The 21,700-nt window shown below is 34.4% G+C and overlaps 2 protein-coding genes across 3 annotated transcripts; one reads left to right on the top strand and one right to left on the bottom strand.

Moving 5' to 3' along the window:
• Positions 1 to 3,734: 3,734 nt before the first annotated feature.
• Positions 3,735 to 15,335, bottom strand: LOC109189071 (subtilisin-like protease SBT1.7). 2 transcript variants are annotated; one of them, XM_019339798.1, is made up of 3 exons: positions 15,331 to 15,335; positions 9,063 to 9,068; positions 3,735 to 6,063 (listed from the first exon to the last, which is right to left on the bottom strand). In XM_019339798.1, the coding sequence occupies exon 3, from the start codon at positions 6,058 to 6,060 to the stop codon at positions 3,850 to 3,852; it is 2,211 nt and encodes a 736-aa protein (XP_019195343.1). In that variant the 5' UTR covers positions 6,061 to 6,063; positions 9,063 to 9,068; positions 15,331 to 15,335; the 3' UTR covers positions 3,735 to 3,849. The 2 variants fall into 2 exon arrangements, with proteins under 2 accessions (XP_019195343.1, XP_019195342.1); XM_019339797.1 differs by lacking the exons at positions 9,063 to 9,068; positions 15,331 to 15,335 and having other exon boundaries at positions 3,735 to 6,168.
• Positions 15,336 to 16,032: 697 nt separating this feature from the next.
• Positions 16,033 to 20,739, top strand: LOC109189072. Its single transcript, XM_019339799.1, has 5 exons — positions 16,033 to 16,458; positions 16,863 to 17,726; positions 17,850 to 17,935; positions 18,799 to 18,939; positions 19,369 to 20,739. The coding sequence occupies exons 1-5, from the start codon at positions 16,117 to 16,119 to the stop codon at positions 19,520 to 19,522; spliced, it is 1,587 nt and encodes a 528-aa protein (XP_019195344.1). The 5' UTR covers positions 16,033 to 16,116; the 3' UTR covers positions 19,523 to 20,739.
• Positions 20,740 to 21,700: the final 961 nt, after the last annotated feature.

The raw sequence follows: 21,700 nt of genomic DNA on the forward strand, positions 1-21,700 counted from the left end.
AGTCGGGAAGACAGCCATGGCCGTCTCCGTGAAGAAGACAGGCACCGGCTGTCCGCGACAGTTCTTCTTCTTTATTTTTTTTTTGTTTTTTTTTTTTTTAAATTTATGTATGTATTTATTTATTTATTTATAATAGAAAATATTTTTGATTTTGAATAAATAAATTATTAAAAATAATTCTAATTATATAACATGAGGGACCAAATGTGCTACATTATGAACAATTAAAGGGTTAGGTTTGTTTAAATCAATTGATAGGGGCTAAATTTCCAAAAATAAAACAATTGAGGGGCCAAAAACGTTGTTTTCCCAACAAAAAAAAAAAAAAAAAAATTAAAAGTAGCAATTACACTATCGAATTGTACTAAACATACTATTTGTAGGGAAACATACTATTTTTTGCTTATTTTATTTAGCAAGATCCGATATTTATCAAAGGAATTTAGGAGACATCAAGTCTAAATGTCAAATCTTGGGTAAATTTTGGTAGATTTGCACGCATGCATTTGAATGAAACGATGCTCAATCAAATAGCGTTAAACAGTCATTTTATCACCCCTAAAAGATAGCTGAGTTGGTAAAATATAATTATCCTTCGTATAAAGAGATCATAAGTTTAATTATTGTCAACACTCGCTTAATTATATCCATAGCATAATTTCTTGGTCTGATTTATTTCAATTGTGACTATTACATAGTAGAATAATACTCCGTATCTGCAAACTTTTTTCATGACCTAAAAATGCATGTCATTTTTTTCCCCACCGAAAAAATACATAAAGGCATATAAGCAACAGTGGTTTTAAGAGTTTGAATCCCATTACTAATATTATTGCGTTTCGTTTCAACTCCAAAATGCCAATTATCCATCACTACACAAAGTCCAGCGCACACTCCACTCTCACTCTACTACATCCTTTCTCCAATACAAGCTCAAGTGGCTACACCACCAACTTATTATTATTATTATTATTATTGTTGACATAAATTTAAGTGGATGTCATTGTATGACCACACAATTACAAATTTAATTTGTTGCATTATTCGAGTCAAATATTAATGTGCACCCGTTGCATATTTATATATCTATGATATTATGATGATATATGAGGTGTGGGTAATGTATCATGGACTTGCTCTATGTTAGAAAAAAGGATTCAGGTTTGTGAAGTAAATTGTTGCACAAAAGAACTTGCCTCAATTTATAATGACCACACTTTGGGGTTGCAAAATTTGGACGATCCTTCGGATGGACTTCTCATGTTACTAACAATGGGATCTTATGATTGTAACTTGACTCATATTTTTGTAGTGCATGTGTTCTTGGGGGTGTTTGGTAAATAGTTGTTAGCTGATTGGATTAATAAATTTGACTAGTTGATAGCATTAGCGGATTGAAGAAATATGTTTGGTAAATTGGCTGTTAGCGGATAATTGATTACATGCAAAATGGCTTTTTCAAAAAGCTGACCGAAAAAAAAAAAAAATTTGTTTTGAACAACTTTTTGAATTTTAACGTTTTAGAACAATAAGTTGTTACAAAAAGTTAATTAATTAGTCAAACATTCATATTGGCTGTTTAACCAAGTCAAACGGTTAATAGTGGTCAAATAAATCAAAATTGACTGATAAGCTAAGTATGTTACCAAATAAGACCTTTATCTTTTTTAAGTTGTTTTTTTTTTAAAAAAAAAAAAAACCATTTTTGTCATAGTATAATTTTTTTTTAAAGAAAATACTATATGTGTGTGTGTGTCTTGTCAATTTTTGTACTTTTTAAAAAATTAATTCAATTGATGTGATCAAAATATTTTACTTTGTATTTAAAAAAAAAAAAAAAAAAAAAAAAAAAAAAAAAAACTCTAGAACATATAGTCAAAATGACTGTTTGTAGTGAGAATGAAGACCATTTTAGACTCAAATAATTAGATGATATTTATCTAGAAATAGTGAAAAAGACAGCACTTCTAAGTTCTAGTATGACAGCGGCCAATGTGTCCCACAGTCCCACTCCCACTACATAGTGTGCACCCCATTATTTAGAAGAAAACATCATTCGTTGTTCAGTCAAACATTTTATAGTTGATTTGTAGACATTTTTACTGTTTCACTACGAACGTTCTTCAGTTTGTAGTTGACTCGATTTGTATGTCACACAAAACAACAAACTACAATAATGTTTTTCTGGACATGTTAGTTTTGGGATGTGACGGACCTGGCCCAAGTAGTTGGCGAAAGGGGGGCCCTTTGGTCCAAAATTCAATGCCGAGATTTTGGACTCAAAGAGTGATGGGAATAACAATATTTTTAATGTTCAACAAATGCTTAGACCATCTCCAACCTAAAACATCAAATTTTACACTAAAAAGAATATTTTCAGCATATTTTTACACTAAATTTTTTCATCTCCAACCCATTTACACCAAATTTTACACCAAATTTTATTCCTACACTAAAATAATTTATATTCTCATAAATTAAAAGTTTGTATTCATACTTTTATTATTTTAATATAACATATAATTGTAATTTAATGTAATTTAATAAATTAAACTTTAATTATGTTTTATGTAATTTTATTTTTAATTAAATTATATTCAATATTAGTCTTGTTTTAATCGTTTTGATGAGATCTTTCAAATGGTATAATTTATTTTTAATTATTCAAATTTTATATTTATGTATTTAATAAAATATGTAAATCCATAAAAACAAAATAAGGATACGAAAGGAATTAATAAAAAAAGACCAAGGGCAAATGTGGAATGCAAATGGCCTCACTATTTTAGCGTAAAGCTATAGTGCAACGCCAAATATGGCGTTGCACTGTAGCTTCACGCCAAAATGGCGCCCAATTTGGCGCTTTCATTGGAGAGAATCCAGCGCCAAATTGAACGCTATTTTGGCGTTGGTGGCCAAAATAGCGCTCCATTGGAGCTGGCCTTAATATATTAAGACAAATCAGAGAGAAGAGTATTACAAATGATAGAGGGAGCGTTCATGAATCACTCCGAGCAATCATACAAAGAAATAGATTGTCTAACAATGAATACTAAATTACTATGAGCAAACGAGCTCATTAAGTTTTTAATATCACTTAGAATCAAATGGAAAGAGGATTCTCCTAAGACTGAGTTACAACCCTGGATAACTTGGAGTGAGTCAGACTCAATAATGATCTTGTTGACATTGATGGACTTGAGCAAGGCTAGGAATTCTCGGATTGGCATTGCTTCAGCCTCCTTAGCTTTATAAACACCCTTTCATTGAGAACCTCTGGCAGCTACAAAACATCCTTGATCATCTCTCAAGACACATCTGAACCCCATGCACGTTGCGTCCTTATTGATTGTAGCATCAACATTCAGTTTCATGAATCCCTGTTGTGGTTTGATCCAATGGTCATGAGCTACGCTGATCTTTTGGGCTTGCTGCTTGTTCGACGTAGCTGCTCTCCAAGCTGAGTAGTAGTTATCTGTTTTAATAATCAAGCTTCTCGCCGATTCCAAGGTTTGATTGTTCCAAAGGATGTTGTTTCTTAGGTTCCATATGCTCCAACAAACCATAGAGAGAGTACAAAGCTGGTTATTATGAATTACACACCCATGCTTGGAAAGTGTCTGGATGGCTACTTAGATGATTAAGATGCAACTGGTTCCAACATGCCTTTGCAAAGTCACATTCAACAAAGAGGAAGTAGAAATTGGTGGAAATGATCAAATTAAGCATATTAGTAAACGTAACAACAATCCATTAAGATAATTTTGGTCAGTTTATTATTATTATTTGCTAAACTCACTCCTTTGAGCAAGTTATAGTATTATGTATAGAGCAGAAAAGCACTATGATCTACGACCAAGTAATGGCCACCGGACTACCCACAACATGCTTCCCATCTGACCACTCAATTCTCCCGAACATATTTGTGCCGGAAGCCATTGCCGCCGGAGCACTGAACGTCACGGTGTACGATTTCTTCTCATTCATCGTCGTAAAACTCAGCGTTTGCGGCTCAACCGACACCTTAACGGAATCCGGAGAAGAAACCGAGACTTTGTACGCTCCTGATTCTCCCACGTTGGTGAGAGTTCGAGTGTACTTCACGGACGATTTCGAACCCGACAACGGAACGGCGAAGGACGGGTAGTTGAGGTCGCCGGCGCTGTACTTTTTGGTTGAGTCGCAGGTGAAGTTTCGTTTTGAAACGGTGTTGATTTGCGAGGGAGTGTAGTTTAATGCGCAGAGGAAATTGAGATAATCGTCGGTGTTGGCGTCGTAAATTAGTCCCGGGTTTAGGGCTGATACCGGGTCGACGTGACCCGACCCGTGATCGTACGGGGTGGAAGGCTTTCCCGTCGCGGCGTCGATCAGCTGGCCGCCGGACTTGTAGGCGGTGTACGCGGTGGTCATCAGCGCTGAGCGGATGGCGGCGGGGCTCCAGGTTGGATGCGCCGCCTTTAGCAAGGCGGCGAGGCCGCTCACGTGGGGACACGACATTGACGTGCCGGATATTATGTTGAACTCGACTCGTCTGCTGTCTTCTGGTAACCCGGTTGGGCCGGCGGCGCCGGTCCATCCGGCAAGGATGTTGACGCCCGGGGCGATCACGTCGGGTTTTAGTATCTCCGGCGTGACTGGATTGGGGCCGCGTGAGCTGAACGCGGCGAGTATTGGTGACGGTTCCACGCCCACTTTCGTCCCTTGGAATAAAATCGTGGCCGTTGGATTAGGATCCGAGAACAAGTAGGTCTTAATGGCGTCGCCGGATTTTTGCCCCACCGACGTCGCCGGAAGCAAATGGGCGTCCGCCACCAACTCCTCCCCCTGGAGGGCGGTATTGGCCAACACCATCCCGGCGCCTCCTGCTGCTTTTACCACAGCGCCCTTATCAACTCTAGCGTTTACCCCTCTGTCGCAAAGTACAATTTTGCCCTTCACCTTCTCCCCATCCAAACTGCCGTCTATACATAGATTTCCACCGGTAACGTTGCTAGCATTTCCGGCGTAGACAAAAGGAAGCAGTTTGCCGGGCAATGGATCGCCGTGATACAGCGAAACACCGGAAAACTTCTTTCCGTTTCCGAGACTAACGGAAGCGGGGAAATCACGGTCCAAAGTTCCGGCACCGACGGTCGTAATCCACGGCGCTGAGTTGGACAGACTGAACGGTGCAGGGCCGGCGTTTGCGGCGGAGCACGAAACCAGAATTCCGTTCTCCGTCGCGGCGAACGCTCCTACGGCGATACTATCGCCGTAGTAATCAACCGAAGCTCCACCGAGCGATAAGGAAAGAATATTGACGCCATCCTCGATGGCCTTGTCCATGGCCGCGAGAATATCGGAGTTATAACAACCGCCTTTCCAACAAACTTTATAAACTGCTACTCTCGCGCGCGTAGCCATTCCGCGAGCGCTTCCCGGCGCGTAACCAAACAGGCTGGCGCCGACGACCTGCGACCCGGCTGCGGTGGAAGCGGTGTGGGTCCCATGGCCGTCGTCGTCCCGAGGAGATTTGTACTCGTCGGTCTCATTAATCGCCCCCGCGCTCGCCTCGTACCCCATCGAAAAGAACCTTGCCCCTATCAGCTTCCGGTTGCAATTCGCCGCGGTGAAGTTGGTCCCACCCTCACACTCGCCTTTCCACGAACTAGGGACCGGCCCAAGTCCAGAGTCGTCGAAGCTCTTGATCTCCGGCCAAACGCCGGTATCAAGTACTCCGATGATGATATCACTCTCAGCAGCTGAGCTGGGGAGGAAACCGGCGGTCTCGTCTATTCCCAGAAACATCGGCGTCCTAGTTGTGTGCAACTGGTACTTCATCTCCGGCCACACAGAAAGAACTCCGGGCTGATTCTCCAGATACTTAGCTTGTTTCGCCGTAAGCCTGGCGGAGAATCCATGTATCGCATTCTTGTATACATACATCATCTCCGCCGAACCCGACACCGCTTTCAGAGACGAGTCGTACCAGTGAGCATGATGCCGGAAACTGGCGGGCATTTGCGACTTCGCCATGTGAACGATGTACGTCTTTTTTGTCGCCGCCGCCACTGATAGCATAACGACTAATACTATAAATCTCAACATTTTTCTCGATTGTCACTCTTTCTGGTCTGCCTTTCCCGGCGCAACGGATTGTATATATAGCGAAGAGAGTTTCTACAGTGCAATCCACTTTAGCATTATCATCATGATTATTGTCTTTTAAATACTGTTAGTCAAATGCTAGCTTATACACTGGGTTTATGTAGTTTACCGTTGCTCAAATATGTGTTCTAAACATGTCTGCTACTCTAGCTGACTCCCGAGTAGTTATGCTGTGCATCCGTATGCACCATGCATGGTCCATACGGATGCAAAAACGACATCGTTTTATTAAAAACGCGCGTCTCCCCTTTAAAAAGAAATTCAGGTTCGATTTCCAGCAACATGTTGTTCATTCATTCTGGAATTTTAGTTCATAGATTATGAAATTTTAGTTCATAGATTATGGAATTTTAGTTCATTCATTCAGGAATTTTTAGTTCATAGATTAGATTCTGAAATTTTAGTTCATCGATTATGGAATTATAGTTCATCGATTCTGGAATTTTAGTTCATATGTTGTTGATGGAAATCGAACCTGATTTTTTTTTTTAAGGGGAGACGCGCGTTTTTAATAAAACGACGTCGTTTTTGCATCCGTATGCACCATGCATGGTGCATACGGATGCACAGCATAATTTGCCAACTCTCCCATAGAAAGTAGGTTTTGAAATTTTATAATTACCAAGTCAATTATTCATAATGGGTGTGCAATTGGTTAGTCGAATCGTTTTAACTGAAGTTTTAAAAGTTTAATTGTTAATCGAACCGAACTTTGTATTACCGAATTAATTGAATTGAAGTTTTTTCCCGTGTTAACCGAAGTTTTTTAAGCTAAAGTTTTAAATCTTTAAAAGAATACCTATAAATCTATAATAATAAGTCCATAAAAAAATATACAAACACAATACCATAATTACACTACAAACATAAAAATACAAATTATAAAGTCCAAACATCTATATATATTTAATTATATATATATATATATATATATATATATATATATATATATATATGTGTGTGTGTGTGTGTGTGTGTGTGTGTGTGTGTGTGAGATTTCGGTTAACCGATAGTTTTGAATTGTTAATCGAAATTTACAAATCCTTTAACCATTAGGCATTAGCCAAATCGAAGTTTTTCAGTTAAAAAATGGTTAACCGAAATTCTTCGGTTCAGTCGGTTAATCAAACTTTCGCCAAAGTTTGCACACCCTAATTATACAGCCTACTTAGCTAGAATTTGTGATAAAATATTGAAATTAAGTGTAATAAGGTAGGTAATATTGCACATATTAAAGAATTATAAGTATAGTGGGTTGTATAGTGGGTATTATTGTGCATATATTAAAGAATAAGGAATGTTGGGGATCGGAGTGGATAGGAGATTTTACCTATAAGATTTGTATGTGTTACATACTTTTATTTAGCATTATAGTAGAGTTATAAGAAATTTATTATTTTAAGTGAAGGTGGAGAGTGTTTCTTTCGATACATGCAAAAGATTAGCCAACCTACTTCTAAATGCAAATTGTATTAAAAAGAACTATATGATTGTATTAAGTTTGTCCAAATTAACGTGAATTAAAGTTAACTAGTATTTGTCACGTGCGATGCATGGTAAGTATGTTATAAAAATATATCTTATATGAGGTTTATTCATATATAAAAATTTTGTTATTTAGTAATTATGTGTGAATTGCTATGATAAAATATAATTATGAACATAAATATATTTACAATTTAAATAAGAATTGGTATTTAAGGTGAGTGATTACTACAAATCTTAAACTATATTAAAAATTTAGTACATAGTATTTTATATTGCAAATTTTTAAGAACTTAGTAAACTACAATAGTAATTGAATTACAATTTTCAGAGTCACCACGGATCAAAATTTTTAGACTTAGAAATCTCAAATGTCTAAAAATTTTGATCCGTGGTGACTCTGAAAATTGTAATTCAATTACTACTGTAGTTTACTAAGTTCTTAAAAAATTACAATATTAAATACTATGTACTAAAATTTTAAGATTGACCTCATTAGAATAATCTCAATTGAAGTTTATTTGTGAGTTTTTGGATGGATTGGATGAGGCAAGAGAGATGAAAATGAATTAAGGTTAATTTGAAATTTTTATGCACCATGTAATAAATAAATAAATAAATCTTAACTATAATAACATATGGCTATATTATAGTTAAGATGTAAATGGAAGTATTAGATGTCAACTTAGTCTGCTTATATTCTTCCAAAATGTTAAATCACCAACCCTAAGGGTCCACCACACTCCAGCCCGACAGAGCATAACTCATATTGTACATTATTCTAACACATAATTTACATGCATTATCTTACTTCTATAAGTTTTATTATTCTTACTTATAATGTACATTATTCTAATACATAATGTATATTATTTTAACATATAATATATATATATATATATATATATATATATATATATACATATACCAGGACTATGTGGTCCAATGGTATCCGGGTTGGACTTCCATTTAGAAGATTATAAGTTTGAGCCTCAGTGGAGGCGTTATTGGTTCTTTGTGTTTCAGTAGGTTGAGAAAGTATATGAACAGATACTACAATGTAATAGAGCCAGTAACTTTCAAAAAAAATATATATATATATATTATTCTAACTCATAAAATTCAACGACATCGTTTTAGATCGTAATCCTAAAATACGGTTCACACAATAATTTGCCCACCTTCCATGGGGTAGGTATGAAAATAACCTAAAAGATTCAAAAGTCTTATAAAAATATATAGACAGCTCCATATATTTAAAATATTTATATAACTAATTTATTTATTTATCAGTCTCTATGTATGCTCATTCTCGAAGTCTTTATCAATGTCTCGAATTATTGCTCCTACATAATTCTATAATTCCTATATTGCTTTTGTTTTATATGATGAAGTAATACACAAACGGCCGGTCACACTTTGACTCAATAATAGTTCTCTTAACGATTAATTTGATCAAGTCCCTATCATGAATTTAAACCTTTAATCCACTATACTTTTGCAATCGTTATACCATGAACTATTATCCACATTATAAATAAAGTAGACGTACTGTTAATATGCAAGTTCATTTGTAATATACTATAATTTATTTTTGATAAAAAAAAATACTATAATTTATTTTTAGTATGATTATTATATTTTAATACTAAATCTCTTTCATTTTACATGTTATGTTTATTATTCATTATATTAATCAAATCAATTTTTTTCTTTGCTTATTTTATTAGTATTTTTAATTATTTTTAAATTTAAATTTATATATATATATATATATATATATATATATATATTAATACAAAACTTAGCATCATAAGAAATTGAATTAAAAATAATTTTAGTAAAAAATGAACATGCAGTACATTGAAAATGAAATTGTATCAGTGATCCACCCGACAATGCGAATTATGATTCACACTATAATTTGCCTTACTTCTGTTGTTTAGCCTTTTTAAACCATTAGGTCGGTAGGCTTACATGTCATTAAGGTTCGAGCGATGCTCCAGCTACCTTTGCAGAAAATACTGGTGACTGGCGATCATTCACCGGTTGTTAGTTTTTTCCCTGGAGGTAGTTGGAGTACCGCCCAAACCCAAACGACCTACTATATATCACTGGTCACCAACCAGTTTTGAGCTTCGATGCACTAAAATGAATGTTGATATCTTTAGTTGTGACTTTTAAAAGCTCGGGGTCTAATTAATTTATCTTATAATGTTTTGGAGTGTATTTGATCATTTTTCTAATAATTTTAAATAATAATTATATTACTATATTATATTTTGAAAATGAATTAAAATTATAGAGATCAAGATAAAGTAATGTTAAATTGCAAATATGATCTTTTCAAAAAAAAAAAAAAAAAAGTTACAAATATGATGATATAGTAATAGGATTTATTTATAAAAATGAATGTATATATTGGATAACCAAAACCTGATGTATTGTGGATCACACATCTTAATTAGGCCGTATTGGATATGCCATATGATTTAATATTTTCAAATTGAGGGCGGTACTGCTAGATAATGGTGTTATCTTTAATTTTTGTTTTATTCGACAATTTTATAAATTTTAATTTTTGGTTAAATTGGTGGTATTATAAATTGTTTATTACGGAGTATATAATTAGGTTTGTAGATATAATAATATTGCACTACAAAATGAAAAATGTCTAATCAGCAGGCCCGATGTGTCATTGCATGCGTCCGTTCTTCGTTATAATTTTGTTCATACTTATCGAAATGGGATGCACTCTTGATTGGTGAGGGTACATTCTATTATTGTTAAAAAAAAAAAAAAAAAAGATAATTTTGATATAGCGGGGGTTCCATGGAGGAGCAATCGTTATGTTGTGCATCCGTATGCACCATGCATGTCAAAACGACGTCGTTTTATTAAAAAATGCGTGTCTCCCCTTTAAAAAAAATTCAGGTTCGATTCCCAGCAACAACATTATATTGTTCATTTATTCTGGAATTTTAGTTCATAGATTATCGAATTATAGTTCATTGATTATGAAATTATAGTTCATCGATTATGGAATTGTAGTTTATCGATTCTGAAATTTTAGTTTATAGATTATGGAATTTTAGTTCATTCATTCTGAAATTTTTAGTTCATAGATTAGATTATGGAATTATAGTTCATTGATTATGGAATTTTAGTTCATATGTTGTTGTTGGGAATCGAACCTGATTTTTTTTTAAGGGGAGACGCGCGTTTTATTAAAACGACGTCGTTTTTGCATGGTGCATACGGATGCACATCATAATTTGTCCGAATGGAAAGTGAATAAATTTGTTAATATAAGTATTACATTTGCATATTGATTCGACCCGTATCAAGGGTAAAGATATATGGGACAGTCTCATACAAATCTTTGTCTTTATTATTTGGTAATTTAACCCATTTCTACTAATAACCTTGCACCATAATTCATTGATCCACTATATATCAATAATCAATTATTATAGGAAAAATGACACTTTTTTTCCCTAAGTTATATATTTATAGCACTCTTTCCCCCTCAATTATTTATGTAAGCACATTAGCCCCCTCAATTATTTTAAAAGTGGTGGTTTTTCCCCCTGATATATTAAATTGACATTTCTACCCTTAAAGTAAATATTTTATTTATTTTACTTCTCCAACAAATTATTGTGTATATGTAGCAATGACCACGGTTCGGTACGAACTGAACCGGACACTATAGCAATCGAATTAAAAGTTTCCGGTTATGATTCAGATCTAGAATCCAATATTTAGATTTCAATTTATTAAATTTATGAACCAAAAAAACTGGATCATGCGGTTTCGGATCCGGTTCGTGATTTTGAACCGTCTTTATTTTAAATTTTATTTTATTTTTTATTTTAAAATAGTCTAAATTCAACAATAAATGTATTTTATTTTTTCAGTTCGGAACATGAACCGGCCATTTCGATTTGCGATTTTAATAAACTCTAAATATCGCGTTTTGATTCTAAATTGTAATTGGAATATTTTGGTTTGGTTGCTATAATATCTGTTTGGTTTGAACCAAATTATAGTAATAATTTGTTGGAGAAGAAAAATAAATGAAATATTTATTTTAAATATTTATTTTAAGGGTAAATATGTCCATTTAACATTTTAGGGGGAAAAAGGGCCACTTAAATAATTCAGGGGGGGAAAGTGCTATAAGTATATAACTCAGGGGGAAAAAGTGCCATTTTTCCATTATTATATTATTAAAAAAAAAAAAAAAGGACAAGAATAAATTTTACCTGCCATTGAATAATTTACTAAATAAAATATTTTGAAAGGTTAATTACTTATTTACATGTAGAATGGCAATAAGTTGTGAGGCATAATAAATTAAGTTTTAAATTAACTAAACAATATATTATTGCTAATATTCTGATTTCTGAGCATCCTTCTCGTGTGGAGGGAATAGGGAGTTCCATTGCATGGAGGAAAAATAAACAATTTCCACATAGAGAATTGAACTGATATGATAATAAATATATTAAACAATTTCCCAATAGAAATTGGTTGTTTATGGCTTGGTATGGTGCTACAGTATGCCCCATATTGTGTCAAAACCTCTATCTATAGGACTAATATTCTCATTATATTACAGACCGTTTGGTTCACGAAAAATATTTGAGAAAAAATAAAATTGAAATTTAATAGAAAAAAAATTATTGTGAAAATTAATTACAATGTTTAGTTGGTGGAAAATAAGTTATTGGAAATATTGATTTCATTGTTTGGTTGTGTTTGGGATGGTAAGGAATAATGAGTATAAAGACAATTATATCCCTACACAATAATAACAACAACAACAATAATAATGGTAATTAAGAAAAGTTCGTGAGGGCATAATTATCCTACTTGTTTTTTATGGAAAATAAAATACTAAGGGAGGACCATAAAAAAAATGATTTCCTCATTCTTAAGGAAAATGTTTTCCATGAACTAAACAAAAAAAAAAAAAAATAGTTTTCCTCAATTTTTTTTTTTTTAAAAAAAACAAAACATTTTCATTGAAAAATATTTTACAGCGAATCAAACATGCCCTTAACTATTTGATTGTTTGACACATCAAACATTCTTATTTTGTCTCACATTGTCGGTAGGTTGATTTGCTTGTTGGCTTCTCTAAACTTGTAGTAAAATACATTGCTCATTGAGCCATTAAACCATTTATAATAACCACAATGTAATGATTTTGAATATTTACAAATATATAAAATACCACATAAAATTACATTCCGCCAATTTATTCAACTTTTACTTGTCATTTTTATTAAATAAAAAATATCAAACATTGGCCCTAAAATAAAAAATATCAAACATTGGCCCTAAAAATTTTAGCAATGTCGTTTTCAATATGTTTTGTATCTCTCGAAATTTATTTCAATTACCAAACATTAAGTATGATACCATTAAGTTATACTACATTAGTCCATTTATAAATTAAATACGAACATGCGACCATATGCTAAATTGACAACTTAGATGGAGACATTTGTCGGTACACTTAATTTTAATTTTATCATTTTTATAATTACTTTATAATATAAAATTTCAAAATACTCTTATCTAAGAACATAGTACGGACTATGTGTTAATCCATGTTATTTTCATGATTTTTGTCATTTTTCTATAGTAATAAAGGTATACATTGTATTTTAGATGTTGTATTATTCATTTTTAATTTATTGGATGAAATTGTTTTTACTGCATTTTTGCCATATAAAATTATTTGTATACTTTTATAACTCTATTACTATTTAATAAGCTAGTATTTGCATTCGTGCAATGCACGACAATTGTATTCGAGTATAATTTGAAAATATAAAATGCCCAAAAGTCAAAACATACAAAATAAAAAAATAATAGTATTTCACATTAAACAGAAATGCAATTACAAATTATTAAATTTTTCTTTGTAAATCGCATTTTTTATTAGTACTCCAAAAATTCTAGGTTCCCCACAAATTAAAGCTTTAAGACCCGATGAATTACTAACCTTTGAAACTGCTACATACAATTGCCCATGGTTAAAAACTGACTTTCTTAATAACAAATCAGTATAAGCTAAAGTTTGTCATTGACTTTTATTTATTGTCAGAGCGTATAACAACAGAATAGGAAATTGTTTTTTTTTTTTTTTTTTTTTTTTTTTTTTGAAATCTAAATGAAAACCTTAGGCCTGACGGAGTCAATGCCATCCGTGGGGATCAATATATTCACCCTGCATTGCTTCCGTTCATAATCTGCGCTTCAAAGACATGGTTTCCCAATTTTGAGATAACCAATATTGCTCCATTACAAAGCCACAATGAGTGGTCTATGTTCCTAAAATGCATAACTGGAGAGCCAACCTTCAATGTCAACAAATAGTTTGGTAGACATAAACACCTCAAATTGTTTAAAAATTCAAGAGTGTGTACTTCAGATAACATATCAGCATTTGTATCCGACTTGCACACAGAATCACAACTCAAGTACATCTTAGACGACACATCGTTCATACTAGTCATGTATTCATTTACAAAATCCACACTATCTAATGTGGGTGCCAAAATGGCTTGATTCTCAAGATGTATTAGCACCTGTGGACAACGTTATCATCATCAAAGATAACAGATTGCTCATTAGGAAGATGAACCTCAAACGCTCAACCGAATGATTCCTAAATTGTATATCAAATGTAAATATCCGCCAAGTAGCCTCACATGGAGAAATGTGTTGAAAATCATAGTACATTTAGATTTCATCTACCAACTAACCATTAGTTTCTTCCACATCGCTATTATAAAAATCAGCAGTCACCTATCGTTGCTCTTATTGACATCTTTGAATAAGCACTTAGCCATATCATGTTGCACCCTTTGAGAATTCTACTTGCTATCGCTACTTTGGATGAAGTTCATTTTGTGACCCTAACTAGGAAACGGTTACAAGGAAATAAACTAGCTAAATCAAGAAGACTAATGATCACTTAGTGTGCTGACAATAAGGACGGGGGATTAGTCTTCTGGCTATCAGTTGGAGGGATACCTTTGGGCAACCAAAAAAAGAAGAAGAAAACTAATGGTAACTTTCACTAGAAATCAAACTTAAAATCTTATACTCCGTATCAATCTAAGTTTCTAACAAACCTGACTAGGATTGTCCATACTCAATAGAAATGTTCCGTATATTTAGTTATGTGCAATTATTATTTATTTCTTTAAAAAAAAAAAAGTCCGTTAAACTAGTTTAAGTGGTAAACCACGAGTTTCCTAAATTAATAGAAATAACAAAAATTGATTAAAAGATTACTTGGACATTCTAGATTTATAGGGTGTTTCGTTTGATTTCGTTACAATTCAATTACAACTTTATTATTTGGCCACCAGAATTACCGTGTTTGGTTGGAAGGAATTGCAATTCCTCATTTTGTTGAATTGTAATTCATACCATCCCCCATATGAATTGCAATTCAGTAGAAAAATGAAAGAAAAAGGAAGAAAAATAACTTTTTTACCATTGATTATTATTAACATTATTATTATACAATGACATTTTAGTCTTTATATCACTTCTTCTTTTCTCATTCTTAATAATTCTATTCATCCCTACCAAACAATGTAATTTAAATTCATACTTTATTTCTATCTTATTCTTTTCTTTTTTTTCACCAAATTACTTCCTTCTTCTAACCAAATAGCATATTACTTGTTTTGGGAGTTTTTTGCACTTTTAGTCTCACGACTATAGTGGCACTGGCAGAATTAATCCACGACTTTTGAACCTTGCAATTTTAGTACACGACTATTGATTTTTTTTGCAAAAATGGTCCTTCCGGCCACTTTTCTGTCAAAATTTCACCTGAAAAAAAAAATTCTCTATTTTTAGTCGGGTTAAAATTGACATTTTACTTATCTCAAAAAATTAAAAGAAAAAAATTGATATTTGACTACATACAATATTACTGGGCTACATACTACTGCCTCAGGCAGCGGAGTACATGTACCACTCCAATGCTGCTGCCGGATAACCCAACTAGCCCGGGGATCGCCACGGCCGCTCCACCGCTTACTGACGACCCTGCCTGCTCTAGGAACTCCGCCGCCTGGGGTAGTAGTATGTAGCCCAGTAATATTGTATGTAGTCAAATATCAATTTTTTTTAAAAAAAAATTTTTGAGATAAGTAAAATGTCAATTTTAACCCGACTAAAAATGGAGATTTTTTTTTTCCGGTGAAATTTTGACGGAAAAGTGGCGGAAGGACCATTTTTGCAAAAAAATTAATAGTCGTGGATTAAAATTGCAAGGTTCAAAAATAGTGGATCAATTCTACCAGTGCCACTATAGTCGTGGGACTAAAAGTGCAAAAAAAACTCCTTGTTTTGGCGTGGGAGAAACTAGTTACAGTAGGAAAACAGAGTCAGTATCGGATAAGCCGTTTATTTCTGAGACTCATCGACATCACTAGACGTCTAGACATGGCGTTCTTTGCCGGATACACCGCACTCCACCGTCTCAATCGTTATTTCCGTCCTATTTTTTCAGTTCCAGCTCATACGGATCGCCTGCCGGGTTTATTTTGTGTCTTTTGTCCCAGTTGTAATGGAAACCGGCGGCTCAGTGCAAACGCCCAGTCGACTCCGTCGGAGTTTATCGGACATAGCGCCTACGAGCTCTTAGGCGTCTCGAAGACCAGCTCATTCTCAGAAATCAAAGCTTCGTTCCGTAAATTGGCTAAGGAGACTCATCCTGATCTCGCTCACTCCCAAACCGACTCCTCGGCTTCCAAACAATTCATTGAAATCCTCGCCGCTTATGAGGTAAGGTGACCTTTTTGTACCTTTCGGCTCTCGAATACATTGAACTGGTTATTGAATTGCTATTCTCTTCGACTGATTGATGATGATATATTGTAAGGTGTGGTAGATCCTAAGTTTGAGCTATGCGGGAATTAAACGGATTTTGAACACAGATAGTTTCTCAGTCGTTTCTGTTAATCTGACCACAGTTGAACACTGCAATTTTAAAATGAAATTACAAACTTCCGTGAATATAGAACTATTGCGCTTGTTGAATGTAGGAGAGTATTGCATCACTGCATCATTGTCTTACTGTTCCAATCATTCACTTTTTAAAGGATATTTGACATGCATAACAGACAGATCATAAAATCTGTATATGCTGAAGGCATGGGATATTGATGTGATTATCAAATGGAGTGCAGATATTATCTGATTCTGAGAGAAGGGCACATTATGACCAGTATCTCTTCTCTCGAAGAGCACTTGTCCAGAAGCAGGCTAGGCAAGGTTCAATTATGTACAAGTACGAATCTCATAGACTCATGGAAAGAGAAATGGAAGTTGTTGAATGGTTGAAGTGGTATAGATATACCATAAATGATATAGTGTCAGAGAAAAGGGTGGTGGTTGGTTCCGGCTATTTTGATGTATTGGAAAGGGATTTTTACTCAGCTATACATGCAGCATTTTATGGCCCTGAAATTGAATCAATGGATCTGCTTCCCGAATGTTTTGAAGCTGAGGAGAGGTCCATATCTGTCACACCAGATATTCTGCATTTGGTCTCGGGGCGTGACCTTTTTGGGATGGTACGTGTTGCCAACAGGAATCCTGAACTGTCACATACCTACACTGAAAAACTAACATCTTTTGAATCTGATCTGTGCTTTTCTATTAACAATGTCAGCACAGAAATGAATTCAAATGCAACTGTAAATGGGTCGTGTCAAAAGCAATCTAAAAGTATTAATTATTTTGAACGAGATGCATATAAGGATTTAGAATTACATGTATCTGGGAAGGTTGTTGCAATAGCCAGTAGGGTTCGACCTAAGAGTAATTCTAATCTGGCACAAGACAAGAATGCTGAGGATCTCATACATATTTACCTTACTAACCATGAAGATGCAACGTATAAAAGTGACTGTGTATATGTTCCAGTTGGATCTAGGATTCTGCTAGGAACAATACATGGAATGGGGACCAGCCCTGAGGAAGGATCCTGTGATGTCTATGATCATAATGGTGTGAATACCCACGTGATTATGAAGCATCGGACATTGTTGGTACGCTTAATTATGAGTTCTCATTTTCTTTGATTTGTAGCTACAGACTATAGCATTCTTGTGGCTTTTCATTCATAAATGCTTCCTTCTCTGACACTTTGGATCTGTGGAACTCTATTTCAGGTGAAACACATGCACTGGTACCAAGTAGGAGATGAAGTCTCTGTTTGTGAATGCAGATGCAGTAGGGCTCGCTTGCCTCCCAGCAAGTAAGACTACACAGTTTTCCTTCTAATTCGTAACTGACTATATAGTATCCACCGATTTGTTTACATATCTTTCTAAATAGTGACTCAAATTTTTGGTGAAGTTTTGTGTTTGGAAAATAATACTCTGTAAAAAAAAGTTCATTTAGTAGAGAAATTTTCTTATCAGAAATTGTTCATATTCTTATGTAGATAGAACAAAAAGCTAAAATGATAGTTGTCTTTTCAGGATACCCAGTTTATTGATTAGTTGCCCCCTTTTGCATCTTATTTTGGAACACAAAAGGGTTTAAACTTTAAATGTCTTCCATAATAAAGAGAGGTTTTTAATCTCTTCACTTCACGTCATTAACACATTATGGAAAAGCACATAACAAGAGAGACTTTTACTTATTGTTGTAGTACATGCTTATTTTGTTCTTGCAAAAGTCCATTAACTACTTCATTTTGTCTCTTTTTCCCTTCTCTATGTGGGCTATGTTTGTAATTAATGAAAATCTTCAGAATCACGAATTGCAGTGTTAATATGGATTTAGTTTCAAGGTTCACATAATAACATTCTTTTTCCATTGTGTTAATAATGCTGGTCAGTACTCAGTAGTTCAATGAATTACCTTATATGAGAGGATATCATTTCAACAAAAACTGGGCAAAGTGGCTACTACTCTGTTGGGAGCTTTGCTATTGAATTCACAATATAAAAACCAGGATTTAGGAAATATTCCATTTCTAGAGTTGATAATTTATATGTATGTAATCAAGCAATAAATTGCTTTTATGAAACTTTATGCAAGTATTTACAGCACACTTCTTTTCACTTTGAAGTTTACTTATAGATGTTACAACTGCAACTTTTTCTTGAACAGGTTTTGGCTGTTTGAGCCACGCTGTGGCATGCACGATATTGGAGGTTGGTATGTGGAGACATTTGGTCGCGATAAAAAAAGCCGGAATGTCCCATCCCAGAGGTATTGGGATGGTTTAGATGCAAATGATCATTTTGACAAGTAAGTCTTGAATAATCCTTGACTCACATATGATGGCAGTGACTATTAACTATTTCAGAGTGTTGATAATATGCTGAAAATCTACAAAATAATAATGTTAAATCCCCCCCTTTTTTCCTTGTACCATTTTTTATCCATTTAAAAGTAGGCTGCTGAGTGCTGACACAACATTTCTGTCATCTTACTCATCTATTATTGATTTTCATCTATGTTATGCATGACAAACAAAAATGAGTTATTTGTTTATGAATCTGTGCAATTGACCATGATTCCAGCAAATGACAATGTTTATATTGTAGGTTTGAGGGTTCACCTTTTATTGCCTGTATAGGATGCTTGGCCTATAAAGTTATCATATTATATTTATGACTTTATGCTGTAGGTTTGGCAATTACATGTACATTTTGTGATTTATGATTCTATGTGCAGGAGACTTCATCCAGCAATGTATTTGCTTGCACTTGCCTATAGAACTCTAGATATTGAAGATGCAAGACTACAGAAACGAAGAATGAAGGATATTGTTGAAGATAAAATGCATAGAATTCTAAGTTGGTGTAAGACTCTTGTGTCAGGGATGTGAGTTATGGTTTATATATTATATAAATGATTCCTGGCAGTATGGCTGATCATTGCTTAGGTCAGGTAGTGATAAGAGACTGAGGTTTTGGTGTCCTCCAACAAAAAGAAAATTGGATATGATGTAGAGACTCCTTCACCCATGACCTGCACTGGAGACTAATGAAGATTACTCCTGGAATTCAATGAGGTGAAAATTAACAATAACTCGTATGAAGAGGCTAGGAGTGATTTTTTCCATGTATATGGTTACAGTGGTCACTGTGCTGCCTTGTTTCCACTCCCCAGTCTTCTTATCTGTGCACCTCGACCTGAAGTGCACCACAAAGATAATGGACTAGAATTTGGATTAGAAGTCCCAGAGTACCTAGTTGATATGTGGAATAATGGAACGATGAAGCACCACTGGTAATGATATCATGAAAGAAGTGCCCTGCTGCTATCACGATTCATGCTTAATACTGTTAGTCTGCATCTAAGAATGGTATTTCATTCTGTGCTGCAAACCATTTGTTCATGACAAACCCTTGTTAAATGAGAAGTAGTTGGTGCCACCGGTGAAAAGGAATTTAGAGTTCTCGTACCAAGGAAGATTGAAATTCAGAATGGGAAATTTTTGGTGTCGCCCAAGAAGCTACCTTTGTGTTATTTTATGTCAAGGCAAAGCAGCTTATACTCTGTAAGTCCTAAGCCTGTGCAGTATATGTTCTGTTAATCTAAATCACGGATACTCACGAAGTGCGAGTATTGGAAATTACATGCGAGTATTGGAAATTACATGGAAGTACGAGTGTGTTTGCACAGAGACTTGGATCAGCTACTTATTGGTCTCTAAATTACATGTGAAAATTATATGCAGGCAAAATTTCCCTGGCTTGCATTCACAATGTGAGAAAATATTAGTGAAAAACTGAATTTAGGTTGAGAATGCAAGAAAAAAAAAAGGTTGAGAATGCAGGAATTGGGTACTGATTTGTTGGAGCCTGGATGTGCAGTCCAACAACTCCGTTTGCTTTGTCTTATTATGTGGGTTGGTGGCCTGGTGGGGTCGTCAACTCGTCATCCTCTGTTCCTGAACCTCGAGTAATTATTCTGTCAGTCCAGAACTCAGAGAGGAGCCAGCCTTAAAAAAAAACTAATTATGGTCTTTTTTATTTTCTTTTCAAACATAGCGACTTTTATTTGTACGAAGCTGGAGATGAAACCTGTACTGTGTAATTTCATATCTGGAGTTACAAATTAGTGCTATTAAACTACAATGTCCGTAGGCGAATTTGGTTAATCAATTACACCATAGTAATATTAGAACAAAAAACACTTCACAATTTGACTCCGTAATAATTAGATATCAAATCTAAACAAATTAGTAATTTTATTTTGAATACTACTGATTTTATTATAATGTAGCATATGTTCATAATTACTTTCTCGACTTACTGAACAAAGAATCAATATTACCTCCGTTGTCATATGGGAGTTCAGCATTGGTGCCATTAGACTTAATTGGTACAAAAGCAGAACATCACCATGGTCAGTGGCAAATAATAATAATAATAATAATAATAATATCTGACATTAGATAAGCATAAAGGCATAAAGCAAGAAGGGGTCACGGGTGGCCAACTGGCCAAAGCGTATCTACTACTCCCTGAATTGTGAATTTGTGATGTCAATTCCAAAAGACATACTCCGTATATTACTTCTGCACCGTCCAACACGATGTCTAATCAGTAGTTTCTGACGACTTTGGGTAAACGACAGTTGTTCTAAATTTAAGATTATTGACTAATTTATAAATAAATAATTAATAAATGTGAAATTAGTAATTAATTTTCAAAAAAAATAAAAATAAATGTGAAATGATTTTATATTTATTACTTGTACGAAATTATTACAGTACCACAGTATATTGGTCCAGTGCTGCAATCACCCTTAGAGCATCCACGTCAGTGGATATTAGGGAGATAATGTCAGATGAATTATCTTGGGTGGGGATAATAATAAATATGGGGTGGGGTTATTTGGGGAGATATTTATCCTGCAAGTTAAGGGTTAATGTCAGAAAAAAAAATAAAAAAAAAACTGGCTGTGCGCGTTTGCGCACAGCCATTGTTTACACGGGCGCGTGCATTCGCGTCAGCGCGCCTGACGCGACAGATTTTTGTTATTTTTTTTTTCAAAT

The sequence above is a fragment of the Ipomoea nil genome, unplaced genomic scaffold (assembly GCF_001879475.1).
Source record: "Ipomoea nil cultivar Tokyo-kokei standard unplaced genomic scaffold, Asagao_1.1 scaffold1509, whole genome shotgun sequence".
Taxonomy (NCBI): Eukaryota; Viridiplantae; Streptophyta; class Magnoliopsida; order Solanales; family Convolvulaceae; genus Ipomoea; species Ipomoea nil.